The sequence below is a fragment of the Notechis scutatus genome, chromosome 4, assembly GCF_049901735.1.
Source record: "Notechis scutatus isolate UNSWTSFEM ecotype Mainland chromosome 4, rNotScu1.2, whole genome shotgun sequence".
Lineage (NCBI taxonomy): Eukaryota > Metazoa > Chordata > Lepidosauria > Squamata > Elapidae > Notechis > Notechis scutatus.
In genome coordinates, this window is record NC_142012.1 from 109,638,654 (window position 1) to 109,651,374 (window position 12,721).

The 12,721-nt window shown below is 36.9% G+C and overlaps 1 protein-coding gene across 2 annotated transcripts in view; it reads left to right on the top strand.

Moving 5' to 3' along the window:
- The window catches only part of CPXM2 (carboxypeptidase X, M14 family member 2), a 112,493-nt gene extending 100,303 nt beyond the window's left edge, over window positions 1–12,190 (top strand). The window contains exons 13-15 of one of the 2 annotated variants that reach the window (XM_087964356.1): window positions 6,204–6,303; window positions 9,064–9,111; window positions 10,826–10,905. In XM_087964356.1, the coding sequence (XP_087820482.1) occupies window positions 6,204–6,303; window positions 9,064–9,101 (138 nt within the window). In that variant the 3' untranslated portion in view covers window positions 9,102–9,111; window positions 10,826–10,905. Of the gene's footprint in view, window positions 1–6,203; window positions 6,304–9,063; window positions 9,112–10,825 lie in introns of both variants that reach the window. The other variant, XM_026669135.2, reaches the window with a different exon arrangement.
- The last annotated feature ends 531 nt before the right edge of the window (window positions 12,191–12,721 follow it).

Consider the following 12,721-nt stretch of genomic DNA (forward strand, 5'->3'; position numbering starts at 1 on the left):
AAGCTGGAAAGGAGAAAAAAAAAGAATAGAAGGGCAGGATCTGGAAAAATGGAGGAGACTGCCTGGAATTAAGGAATGGAACTGTAATTAAAAGGAACTTACAGTGAAATTTTAACAAGATTCCTCAAAGATACATTTTAATGGAAACTTGGTAACAAAATAATAGAACCCCAGGAAGAGAAAGTGGAAAAAAGAAGCAAGTAGAAACAGCCTTGGATTATTTGGATTACTTGGTGATTTTGGGTTTTTTCATCTAGATGACTAAAATTAACTGGGTGGTTGTTTAAAAGTTTTTAAAATGGTATCACTCTTAGAAGAACTGAAAATGGAACTTAAAAAATGGAAAGAAGATGCACAAGAAGGGAGAAGTTCTTTTGGCTTCGTGTTTCAATTCTTAGAAATGGAGATCTGGAACTATGAGAAGCAACAAGAAACGCTTGCAGAACAAGAAGATTGGGACAAAAAAGAAGCCACCTTTAATGATCAAATAATTTTAAGTGGGGGGGAAAAAAGAAAAGGGGGGAAAGAGTGAAAGGTTTAAGATTAGAAAAAGCAACCAAAAAGTAGAAGAACAATTTGAAAGATAAGTATAATATTAGAAAGCAACAGAAGAGGGGATTACAGATGAGAGAGTTAGAAGTAGAGAGATGAAGGGGTAAAGGGGGGAGGGAGAAGAAGAGGGGGAAGAAGGCAAGGAAAAGAAGTTGTAAAAGACAGAAACAAGAAATGGAGAAACAGGGAAAAGATGTAAGGATTGTAACCATAAGTTTGTTTAGAGATAATGGGTGAAAATTTAATTGTAAAAGGGATTCTGCAAAGGTACATAAGATAGCTTTGTTATATTACAAATAGAAATAACTTTAGAAAATATGATGATGGATAAAATATTTATTGTAATGCAGTGGGATATTTGTTAATAAATAAATGGATTAAAATGATTGAGAGAATTAAAAGGGAACATTTTTAATTATTAGAAATGATTTATAAAAATATAAGTGAGAAATATGGGGAAAAAAAGAATTAACTATGGAAAGTTTATAAGTGTTCCCAAGGAAGTATGATATTCAACTGAAAAGAAATGTTAAAGATGTTAAGATTTTAATGCATATTAATGATAGAATTGAATTGGAATGAAATGTGTTTTATTTACATATATATATAATTTTTTCTTTTTAAGAATATAGTGTGTATTTTAAGAATGTACCAAGCAGAATTCAATTGGAAGTTATGTATTATATTGAATGCTATAATCATAAAGGTATACATTGAAGCTTAAATAAGAGCTTGAATGGATAAAATTAAAGGATATAAAGGTGTCATACTCTAATTGGTAACTACAGGGAAAAAATTGTTTAATAAGAAAAGATAATGTGAAATTGTAACAGGACAGACAAAAGTATAAATATAATGATTTGAATTGAGATAATCAAAACAAAGTTGAGAAAATTAGAAGAGGGGAAAAACTATGTAGAAAATATAAAATGGTAATAAGATATGGAATAGAATATAAAAATGAGCATGAAATTGAGTTTTGTGTCTGTATGAAGAAGATAACCTGGGACCATGCTATTTTCAAAAAAGATGTTTTATTTGTATTTTGTTTTTGTGAAAACCCAAATAAAATTTTCAAAAAAAAAAAAAAAAAACATAAGAGGGAAAATGCTTCCATAACCAGTTCTGCTAGACATCATTATTTTTTTTAAATAGCTCATGGATACCTTATTGTGCATTAAATAAAAAAAGTATTTGGATTTCGGCTATGGATAAACACTTCATGTTTTGAATGATCTGTCATAGAGGACAGTAGGAATTCAAAACAAGCTCTTTGTTCTCTTATTTTTTTCACCCTGGTAAGTATATTATTATTAAGCCCATCTTAATAATAATGCACATTATCCAACCTACACAGAAATGTTGCTAAAGAGCTATTTTTTATGGCATATTTAAAATCCTGCAGGAAGCAAAATTTTAAATAGGCTATTTTCCCCAGTTTGTGGTTATAGCCACAGAAACCTTAACAAAAAGCAATACACAGCTTCATTTTCTTGAACACTTCCCATAAACAATGGCACAAAATCTATATTTTTTCTGGTTGCTGGCTGAAGAACTTTTCCTAACACACTGCACAATGGTTGTATCTGCATTTGATGAGATGTCAGCAATTTTCAACAAATTAAAGCCACATTGCCTTTAGCACACAGCTTGAAAACTATTATTAATAAATAAAAGTGTAGACAATACACACACCACAACCCAACAAAAAAACAATACAGAACCTGTCCTCGTTTGCTCTTTTACCCAGGAATGTAAAAGACCGTTTCTGCACTTTATCATGACATAATAATAGTCTGATGAAGCCAGCCTTCTGTTTTGGTCACATGTCCTACTTCATCTCATCCTCAGTTCATTAGGAAACCAATCCATCAGTCAGAATAGAGTTGGAAGGGATCTTGAAGGCCTTCTAGTCCCGACCCTGGTCAAGCAAGAGCCCTATTTGAGATAAGAGGCTGTCCAGTCTCTTCTTAAAAGCCTCCAGTGATGAAGCACCCACAATTTCTGAAGGCAAACTATCCCACTGTCCTCACTGTTAGAAAGTTTCTCCTTAATTCCAGGTTGCACTCTCCTTGATTAGTTTCCATCCATTGTTTCTTGTCTTGCCTTCTGGTGCTTTGGAAAATAAGTGGACACCCTCATCTTTGTGGCAGCCCGTCAAATACTGGAATACTGCTTTAGTTGGGCTAGTGCCAGCTGGAGAAGGAAATTCATCTATGTGATAATTCACATCAAATAGGCAAATTTTCTTCTTCAGCTGGCACTATCCCACCATAGCTTCAAGGTGTATAAAATAAAAATAAAATAATAGCTTGTCCCTTTGGAGGCAGCATCACCTGGACTTCTGTGAAAATGATTAGAGTTGTCACTAGCCAATTTCCTCCACTGCCATTCCTCTCCTCGCTATTCAGACCAATTAGTGAGGAAAGACTCAGAGATATCAGTAGGAAGCAAACTGAGGTGCTATGTGATTGCAGCCCCCATGGGCTGCACTTCCTGGGACAGGTCTTCATATATACAGCTCTATATAAGTAGTGCTGAACGATTTTATGCTCATTGGTAAGGAACAGAATCACAAGTGTAAACTGCAGCAAATTGTCACAATATAAAACCCTGCTGTTGCAAATCCTCTATTTTTCCAACCTTTACAAGGAATTATTGCTGATTTTTTTCTCATCAGCAATCACGTTGCATTCCATGGCAACTAAGAATCTCAATCATCACTTTTTTGATTTGCTTCTTTTTTTTAAGTTCACACTTCCCTGATGGCTGCATAAGCAATGACAAAATGAAGTATCTTTTGAGCTGAGTCATTCTGCTGATTACGTGGATATCTATGTAGTTTTCTTTGCAGCAGTGGGATGTGATTCGCTCTTATGTGCTTCTGTTATTCCTTTCCTTAATTACCAGTCTAGCTTGCAGCTAGAACTTCATGATCTCCCATTTAAGTGTTAAATAGGTATAACCTAGTTTAGACTGAATATTTGAATCTATTAGCTCCTGGCAGTGAATTATAATAAACAATGGGCTTAAAGTTTAGAGACTAAATGTGAGAAAGAGAAGGGTTTGTTTTTCTTAACCACAACTTGTTCTCTGCTGCTTGCTTGTTCCTCATGTAATCCTTATGATTTTGGAGAGTTATCCGTGTTCTTGTTTGCTTGGTGATGCTTTCCCAGAGAAATGTTAAATATACTCAGTTTGTATTGGCATGAATGAAAAATTTGAGCCTTCAAAAGTAGTATCAAATTATTTTCTTCCCCTCTGTCATCGCCCCACCCCCAGAATGGAGCTATTTTAGTTCAGACAAAAAAAAACCTATTTTCTATAAGTAAATCTAACCAGTACCTTGAAGTGGGTTTAATAGCTTCTTATATCTCTGACCTTGGCAATATTTTTAAGATGATGGTTCAAAGCTGGTACAGAATATACAAACAGCAATTTATCTGCTTATCTATATATATTTAAATCATTATTTTATAGTTCAATCTTTCATAATAAGTTGAACTAGGGAGGAAACTCAGGATCAAATTCTATTAACTCAGTAACAAGTTATTTAATGGCAAATCATTACAGCAGACCTGTAAATGTGAAGTTGAATGACTTACATTATATCCCTATTATGTTCCAAACATAATATAATGCAGGTCATTCTATTATTAATAAGAGTTTGAATGATATATTCAATACGGCTATGCAAATTCACAGTTCAAGGCTACAAAATCTTTGAAACAGTGAATGTTACTTGCAGTCTTTTTAAATGTTTCCCAAATTCCATGTTGCTTCTTACTTCTGAACTTGTTGTTATTATTATTATTAATTGCAGTTGGTCGCATAGCTAGCCAGATGTTTAGACTGGATCTGACAGTTTTGCTTACCTATTGACTCCTTTCCAAGAACATGGGATGGCAAATGGCATTATTATTATTATTGTGCCTTCTAATCCCTGTAGTTTTCATGGCAAGATTTTTTAAAAAAACATTTCCTATTGCATTCTTAGTATTCTGAGACAGGGTATCACTGGCCCAAAATCATCCAAGTGACTTCATGTCCAAGACAAGATTAGAGCCCTCAGCCTCATGGTTTCTAGCCTGGTGCCTTACTCTCTTTAACATTTCAGGTGTCCCATTAAAATAAAGTCAAGATGGATTTGCAAAGATTGAACATGTGACCTTGATGGAAACTTGTGAAGCACATACATCCCATTCTCACAAATCTTCAGCATTATTACCAGGGGTGGGATTCCATCAGATCGCACCTATTCACTAGAACTAGTTGTTAACATTCTAAGCAGTATGGAGAACCGGTTGTTAGAAGAAATTACTGGCCTAATCCTGTAAGGAAGGCAGGAAGGAAACATTCTGGTATTGCTTACAGAAACTACCTCTCCATTAACCCTTATTACATTCTTGGCAGGACTAGACTTCCTGTCTCAGGAACTTCTCTGGAGTTTTTTTCTCCTCCTTTGCTTGTGTGGAGTGACCATTCAAAGTTACAATGGCACTGAAAAAAGTGAGTTATGACCATTTTTCACACTTACGACTGTTGCAGCATCCCCACAGTCATGAGAGGCCGGGCGAGGAGATGAGTGCCTCGATGTGAGTGATATTGAGTTGGCCACACCCAGCCAATAACATGACCACCAAGCCACGCCCACCAACTAAGCCACACCCACAGAACCGGTTGTTAAAAAATGTGAATCCCACCCCTGATTATTACCCCTGCTTTTCTACATATATACTCTCTTTTTCTATGCATCCATAGTTACGTCCTCTGCCTATATTTGCATATGTTACTTTGCATCTCAGCTGCAAAAGAGCACTATTTTTTGCCTAGGTCTGAAATACTTTAGCAGGGGCTGGACTAAATGACATGTGGTGATCTGAATCTATTCTTATAACACTACAAACTTTTCTTGGTAATCCTAAATTAGTATTCCTTATTACAGTTTTGAATGTAGCCCTTATAGAAGATTGTGTATAGAATCCTCAGTTGTAAGTACATATGCAAGTTTAGTGGTAAATGGTACCGTCCCCATGCAGGCTGCATTGCATACCAGACCTATGAGATTCCGCCCCACAAAAACATACAAACTACTGAAAGTTCCCTTGTAAGAAAACATTCACAGCAAGCTGAATTGAATGGGAGTGAAGAGAGAGTAGGATCAATCAGGATCATGTAGCCCAGTAAATCAAATGGTTTCTATCTACCAACCAAATCTCAAAGATAGTATGGCTAGCTTGCTGACCTAACAGGAAGGAACAAATAATAACAAGGCATACAGGTTTGTCTAAAATATTCTAATGTCACACTGTGATTTCCAAGGTGGTTCATCCGTTTGATTTCTCAGCATTTTGTTTTCCTCTAAAATAGGACTAATGTCAAATTTTCTGAAGCTGTTTATTCATTGGGGACCTCCTAAACCTTGAGATGATAATTATGATGATGATGGAGAGGATGTGGGCATTTGTTATAACTGCTCATGCCAAAGACTCTTTTCCTTTTATATAAAGATTAAATGAGGGAAACTTGCTAAATTTGTTTAAAGTCATTAGCCCATAGTAAATTATTCAGCTTTGAAAAACAGTCATCAGCATGTAATTCCTTTTTGTATTGATGCTGATCCTTATTTGTCCTTATTATTTCACCATCAGGTGCATCGTGGAATTAAAGGCATAGTCAGAGATCAACATGGGAAGGGAATTCCAAATGCAATTATTTCCATAGAAGGGGTGAACCATGATGTCCGCACAGGTAAATACACATTTTTGTTATAAAAAGAAAATGAAAAAAGGATAACAAAACAGCCAACATTGATTTACACAGACCAGTTCTCAGGCAGTCCTTGAGTATTGAAGATTTGTCCTGAAATGAATACAAACTCCAGTTCCTTTGTAGTGCAATGATGGTTTATTCATTAGTTCAGCAAACAACAAATACTCTTCTCTGACGAGAAAGGCTAAAAGCCAGGCAAGGCTAGATTTGGATTTGAGTTTGCTCCCTTTCCTTTTATTACCATTATCATGACCCACCACACTCAGGCCTATATACAGTTCTAATCCTGCCAATTATCCCTAAATGCTATTAACCCTATAACATGGCTACATCCCTACCCTATTCTGACCCTCACTAACTGATCCCCACCTGGTGCCACCTTCACCATGTTTTAACCTAAGGCTTAATTACCACCTGTATGTGCCCCAACTGACAATATGCACCACATCAATACATGAAAAGAGCCATTTCCAGCAGCCCTGCAGTTGTTTCAGAATCCATCCTCCATCTCTGCAGTTGTTGTAGAATCCATCTTCAGCTCTGCTGAGTCATTCCAAAGCCAATGGCCATCACACGAGCAGAAATACAGATCCAGCAGCAGCAGAGATAAGGTGACATGGCCAGCTGACTTGCTGCGGTGCATATTCAGAGCTGATGGGCTCCAAGTTCACTCGGGGCCTGACACCAGTTTTATTAAGGGATCATTTAACTAATTGAGGCCAAGGCGGTATAACGGACAATAGCCCAAATGTTTGAACATCAATCTAGTGGCATGCACAAACCTGTCAAGTTAAGTAGCCCTATCCTTGCCAGCCCAACAAGTTAGACCAGTTTATTAAACCAATGCCATATTAGTCAGGACAACTTTTATTGCAACAATTATAGCAACAGAATCTTGAAAGTCTCCTTCCTTTCCTTATCTTATTGTTTTTAGCTAGGAGAGGCTTGTCAGAGATGTTTTCTCACTTTTTTTGGCCCAGACTCAAGTCCCTCTTATCAAATCATTGCCTTAATAGCAGCTCTTCCTCCTACCATCAAGACAATTGTCACTGCTGCCAGACTCCACAAGCTCCAAAGGCTGATAGTCTCTGATAGTCCTGGCCCCATCCCTGCATCAGACACAGGCCCCTTGTCCAGGTCCTCGCCAAGCCTCCCTGACTGGTTCCCTTTCATCCTCGCTGTCAAAGACCACAGCCATCAGCACCTGCTGCCGGTGAACAACAACAAGGACTAATATCTCCTTATGGAAATTCGTGTCATATTGAATATCACTGAGAATTACATGTTTAACATACACAATACTGCTTCTTTTTGTATAGCAAAATTCATGATAGGTAAATGTTGCAAATGGAATCTATTTTTAATCTCACTGTCAAAATAATGCAACCCTCAGAAAAACATGTGTGTATATGTCTATTTGTATTATTATCACATATAAGTTAAAGATCCATAGTACCCAGATAGACATTAGATTTGCATCAATACGTATTCTTGCATATATTGTTTGTATCATAGGTCAATCATAGTTATTAGATTAGAATTTAGCTGCCCATCATGAAATTGCTTAGTATAATATTTCAGATGGAATTTTCAAAAAATTTAATGTCAGTTTCTATTTTAAAACATTTGTAACATCTGAAAACTTAGTAATTCACCTCATTATAGTGGTCCATCAACTGACTTTTTTTCAGGAAACAGAACCGAGAAAGACCACAACTGTATTCAGTCACACATATAGTTTGCAGATGAAACGTCAGGTTAGTTTTTCTGGTGTTGGAAAACTAGGAGCGGGGTATTCTCTGGATAATTTATCGTCACTTTGTATTAGCTCAGTTATGCCATTGGGTTATTACTGTGAAGATAAATTAAAGGAAATTTCATGTAAGATGTCAGAGAACAGGCAGGATAAATATTCATCAAGGAAAAACAACAGGATCATAGCTTGTCCTTTGCAATTGATCTCAAGGTATGTAACTGCTTTGTTTTAGTGCCTAGGATGTCAAATTTGTCACCCTAAAACCCTCTAGTCCAACAAATGGTTCCACTGGGAATGATAATCAAATTCTTTTGCTTCTGCCCAGAATGGGACATTTGTCCCTAGATAACTTGCCCCAGATGACTCACTGTGGACAACCTGCTGCAGAACAACTTACCATGGGAAAATTCAAGGTGGGACAACTCAAGAGAGGGACAACAGGGACTAGTGACTGCATGTTCTGGGTCACCCCAGCCTCAAGGACTTCTAACCGGATAAGATTCAGATCTAAAGCAAGACAAGTCCCAATGCAATTCACATGTTCCTCTCTTGAATTATCCTGCATTTAATTGTCCCTGTCAGGGGAGGCTCCATTCAAAATCCAAAACCTTAGACTCCACTGTTTTAGAGAAAAGGACTTTTACTGAGAATTGATATGGTAGCACCAGGATAATACAAGATCTGAAGCAATAGGCATGAAAATCGCATATAGAAAGTTACCCCAAGTTCCCACACCCAATAATTAAAACTGGCCACCCAATCTGAGATGTGTATAATGTCATGTGGGGCATCTTCAGGTGGTGTTTCAGACATCTGGTATGCCAAGATGGTTGACCTTGGCAGGTAAGGGGTTACATCTGCGCAGTGAGTAAGTAAGCATAGTTAAGAAACATCCCAAACTTTACATTTCATCAACTCAAACCTCCAGCACTCTTCCCCGCACAAAGTCCAATTATTCTTCCCTCACCCCATTTCTATGGCAGCTGGAAAGATAAGCAGAAGAAGGATTCTTGGAAGCTGACAGTCCCATGGTGAGTTGGATGGAGAGTGGTATGGTAGCCTAGAGAGGGAGCTCTCGCCTCACAATCAGGAGCTGTGAGTTTGATCTTAGGTAGAAGCAGATATTTCTCTTTCTGGACACATTGAAAATATATCTGCTGAATATAACTCTGCATTGGTGATAGGAAGAGCATCTGGCCAATAAACATTCAGCTGCATTCAGACTCCACCCCGCAAGGGATTATGTAGTTGTTAAAAGGAGATGATGGTGAGTTGAGGGAAGTGAGTTGACTGCGGTGAGATAGATGGGGTGAGTTGGCCAGAGTGAATCAGCCATGGCGAGTTGTCCTACAACTCCTTCTGACTATAACCTGAGTTGATTTTTATTTCACATGGTGTCTTATCTTCCCTTTCCTTCATGAACAACAGACAAAAATGACCCAGACAAATATGCAGCATGTGTCATTTTGTTCACTGTGCAGGTGATTGCTTTAGGATTTTTCTAGACCGGGGTCCCCAACCCCTGGTCTGTGGACCAGCACTGGGGCGCAACATGCCAGAAACTGGGCTGCTCAAACAAGAGAACCCCCATCTGTGGGATACAGCCAGCATGTGAAACTACGCCCCCACTAATCCATGGGAAAACCTCTCTCCATGGAACTGGTCCCTGGTGCCTAAAAGGTTGGGGGGGTACTGTTCTAGACACAGAATTTTTGACTGTCATCCTTTTAAAAAATAATCATTAAGTCTGCCTTACTATCTAGATATTGACTTCTTATCACTGAAATTGAAATATCCTTGGTAATAAAAGGTAGAAAACAGTTTTAACACTAGGAATTTAATTATTTATAGTTTAGCTCAATCTAGGCTCAGATTAGCTTAGCAAGAAGAAACAGAAGGGAAAAAAATCATCATATTGCAACATGGAGACCGATGCCTCAGCACTTCACATTGTCAGATAGATGGATTATTATAAAGGCATTCAAGGCATGTACACTGATCCTTGTGTGTACAAAATAATTTCTAAAAGCCTCTCATATATTCCCACTAGTTGCAGAAGGGAAAATATGAAACATATAGTTTAATAAAGTTACCTCAATATATATGATTGAGCTGCACACTAAAAGGTTGCTGAAATATTTCCAGGATTAAAAGCAACCCAGCCTGAGAAATAATTAATTCCTATACCAATTCTTAATAGCAATCCTAGAGCGATCATCAAATATTTAAGCAAAAGTAAGCCTTTCGATAAGGGGACGCGGTGGCTCAGTGGCTAAGATGCTGAGCCTGTTGATCAAAGGTCGGCAATTCGGTGGTTTGAATCCCTAGCACCACGTAACAGAGTGAAGTCTGATTACTTGTCCCAGCTTCTGCCAACCTAGCAGTTTGAAAGCATGTAAAAATACAAGTAGAAAAATAGGGACCATCTCGATGGGAAGGTAACAGTGTTCCATGCGCTTTCAGCATTTAGTCATGCCTGCCACATGACCATGGAGATGTCTTCAGACAGTGCTGGCTTTTTGGCTTTGTAACAGAGATGAGCACCGCTCATATCCATTATAAAGGTGGCCCTTTGATTTCCCCTAGAGCCGGAAACAACTAGCCCATATGTGCGAGAGGAACTTTTATTTTTTTACATTTTACCTTTAAGCCTTTAGATATTTTTTTTTTTTTTAAAAAAAAAAACAAGATAGTACTGAAGGCAAATGTATTTCAATATTTCATTCTTCTTTGATTTCTCATCAGCAAACAATGGAGATTATTGGCGGCTTCTAAATCCAGGAGAATATGTGGTCAGCGTAAAATCCGAGGGCTACACCCAGTCTATGAAAAATTGTGCCGTAGGATATGACATAGGTGCAACCCAGTGTGATTTCACAATCAGCAAAACCAACTTGGCCCGAATAAAAGAGATAATGGAGAAATTTGGAAAGCAGCCAATGAGCCTCTCACTTCGACGGCTCAGACAACGAGCAAGGCAGAGACGCCAGCAATATAGACTGCTTTCTGCAATGTAACAAATAATGCTATCAAAACTCTACCTTTAAACTGAAACCCGCTCTTTTAGTAGAATATATAAATATTATATTTATATGGGTAAATATTTTTAATATGCCCTTTTTTATTCAAGTTACTGTTAAGAATTGTATCTTGAAGAATATTTTTGAATGCACCGTTCATTGTTTACATTTGTAAATTCTTGTGAAATTATTGGAATTAAGATACTGTCCTCTAGAAAGATACTATAAACTAAAAGGTATATATATATAGTATCTCTAATCCAAATGGAAAATATATATCACCAAAAGCCGGAAAGCAATCCAGACTGATAAATTAATGGATAATTGGCTTATTATGATTTTAAACAAAAACTTTTATGTAATGATGGTCTAACTTGTTATATTCTGATGAAGATTAAAATTACATCCAATTTACATTCAATCACAAAAAAAATGAAATCACTGCAAGTAGGATATTGATAGTGGACGTGCAACATTGTTGATTTATAACTTTAATTAGCTCTATTACTTTACTAATCTGCTTATGATAGTACACTAAATGCTCTGAATTATTACAGTTGATTTAAGTAAAGCAGTGAATAGCAATCACTGTGTATTTCCTAGTTAGTTGTTGGAATGTTTTTTGAGCTGTAATTACCCATTTTGTTTTTCAATAAATGAAACTTTTGTAATTGGCTAAATCTAATACAGCAGCCATTTTGTAAATACTGTTTGCAAATACCAGTATGTGGTAGCCATTCTATGTAAGGAAAAAATACTGCTCAGATGTGCTAGCATTTCTATCATTTAATATTTTGTTGTGGTCAGTTTGTTACTAGTAGTAGCTTTCCAGGATTTTAGGCTGGGGACTTTCTCGTCATCTACCATTTCCTTATCTTTTTAATTGAAGATCTCAGTTATTGAACCAAAGTCTTTTTTTCTAGGTGCTCCATTAAAACAATGGTGACACTTTTGTGTGGTATGTATAACTGTTGGAAAAAGAAATGACCTCTTTCTACTCTGACAAGGAACCTATCACATTCATGTTTTCAATATAGCTAGCAGTGGACTGAAGTTGGCTGGATTAAATGAGATGGTTATCATTTGAGAACTCCAACATCAGAGTGTGATTCTTTCCTGAAAAATGAACTAGCACATTACCACAGTTTATATGAGCCCTACAAAGACAGATAGATAACAGATGGACAGAGAGATAAGACAGATATGCATAGATTGAATACTTTCACATACAGTGTCTTCTTTATGGAATTTCTACATAGGAAACTACTTAAAATATACCCATTCAAAATATTTAAAATAGTAAAAAAATCCCTGGCTGAATCATTGTAAACAAACATTCTTGGCATCATATAATTTCTTGTATTCAAATATCTTTGCAAAAGGTTAGAATGTAGAATTAAATTGCTTTGTTTTCCTTTAACGTGTCAAGAGAGATTCTAAACAATAAAGCTGTGCCTGAAGGCAGTGAATCCATTATGCTTAATGCAATCGTGCAACCATGCAGATGTGAGTCAAGAATTCTAAGTGTCCAAAGACTTGTTCTCATTCAGGCAGGCTTTATCACCTAAATTCACTATCATTTGTCAGAATTTGTTACTAGTGGATTGCTGCCTTGTTCGGA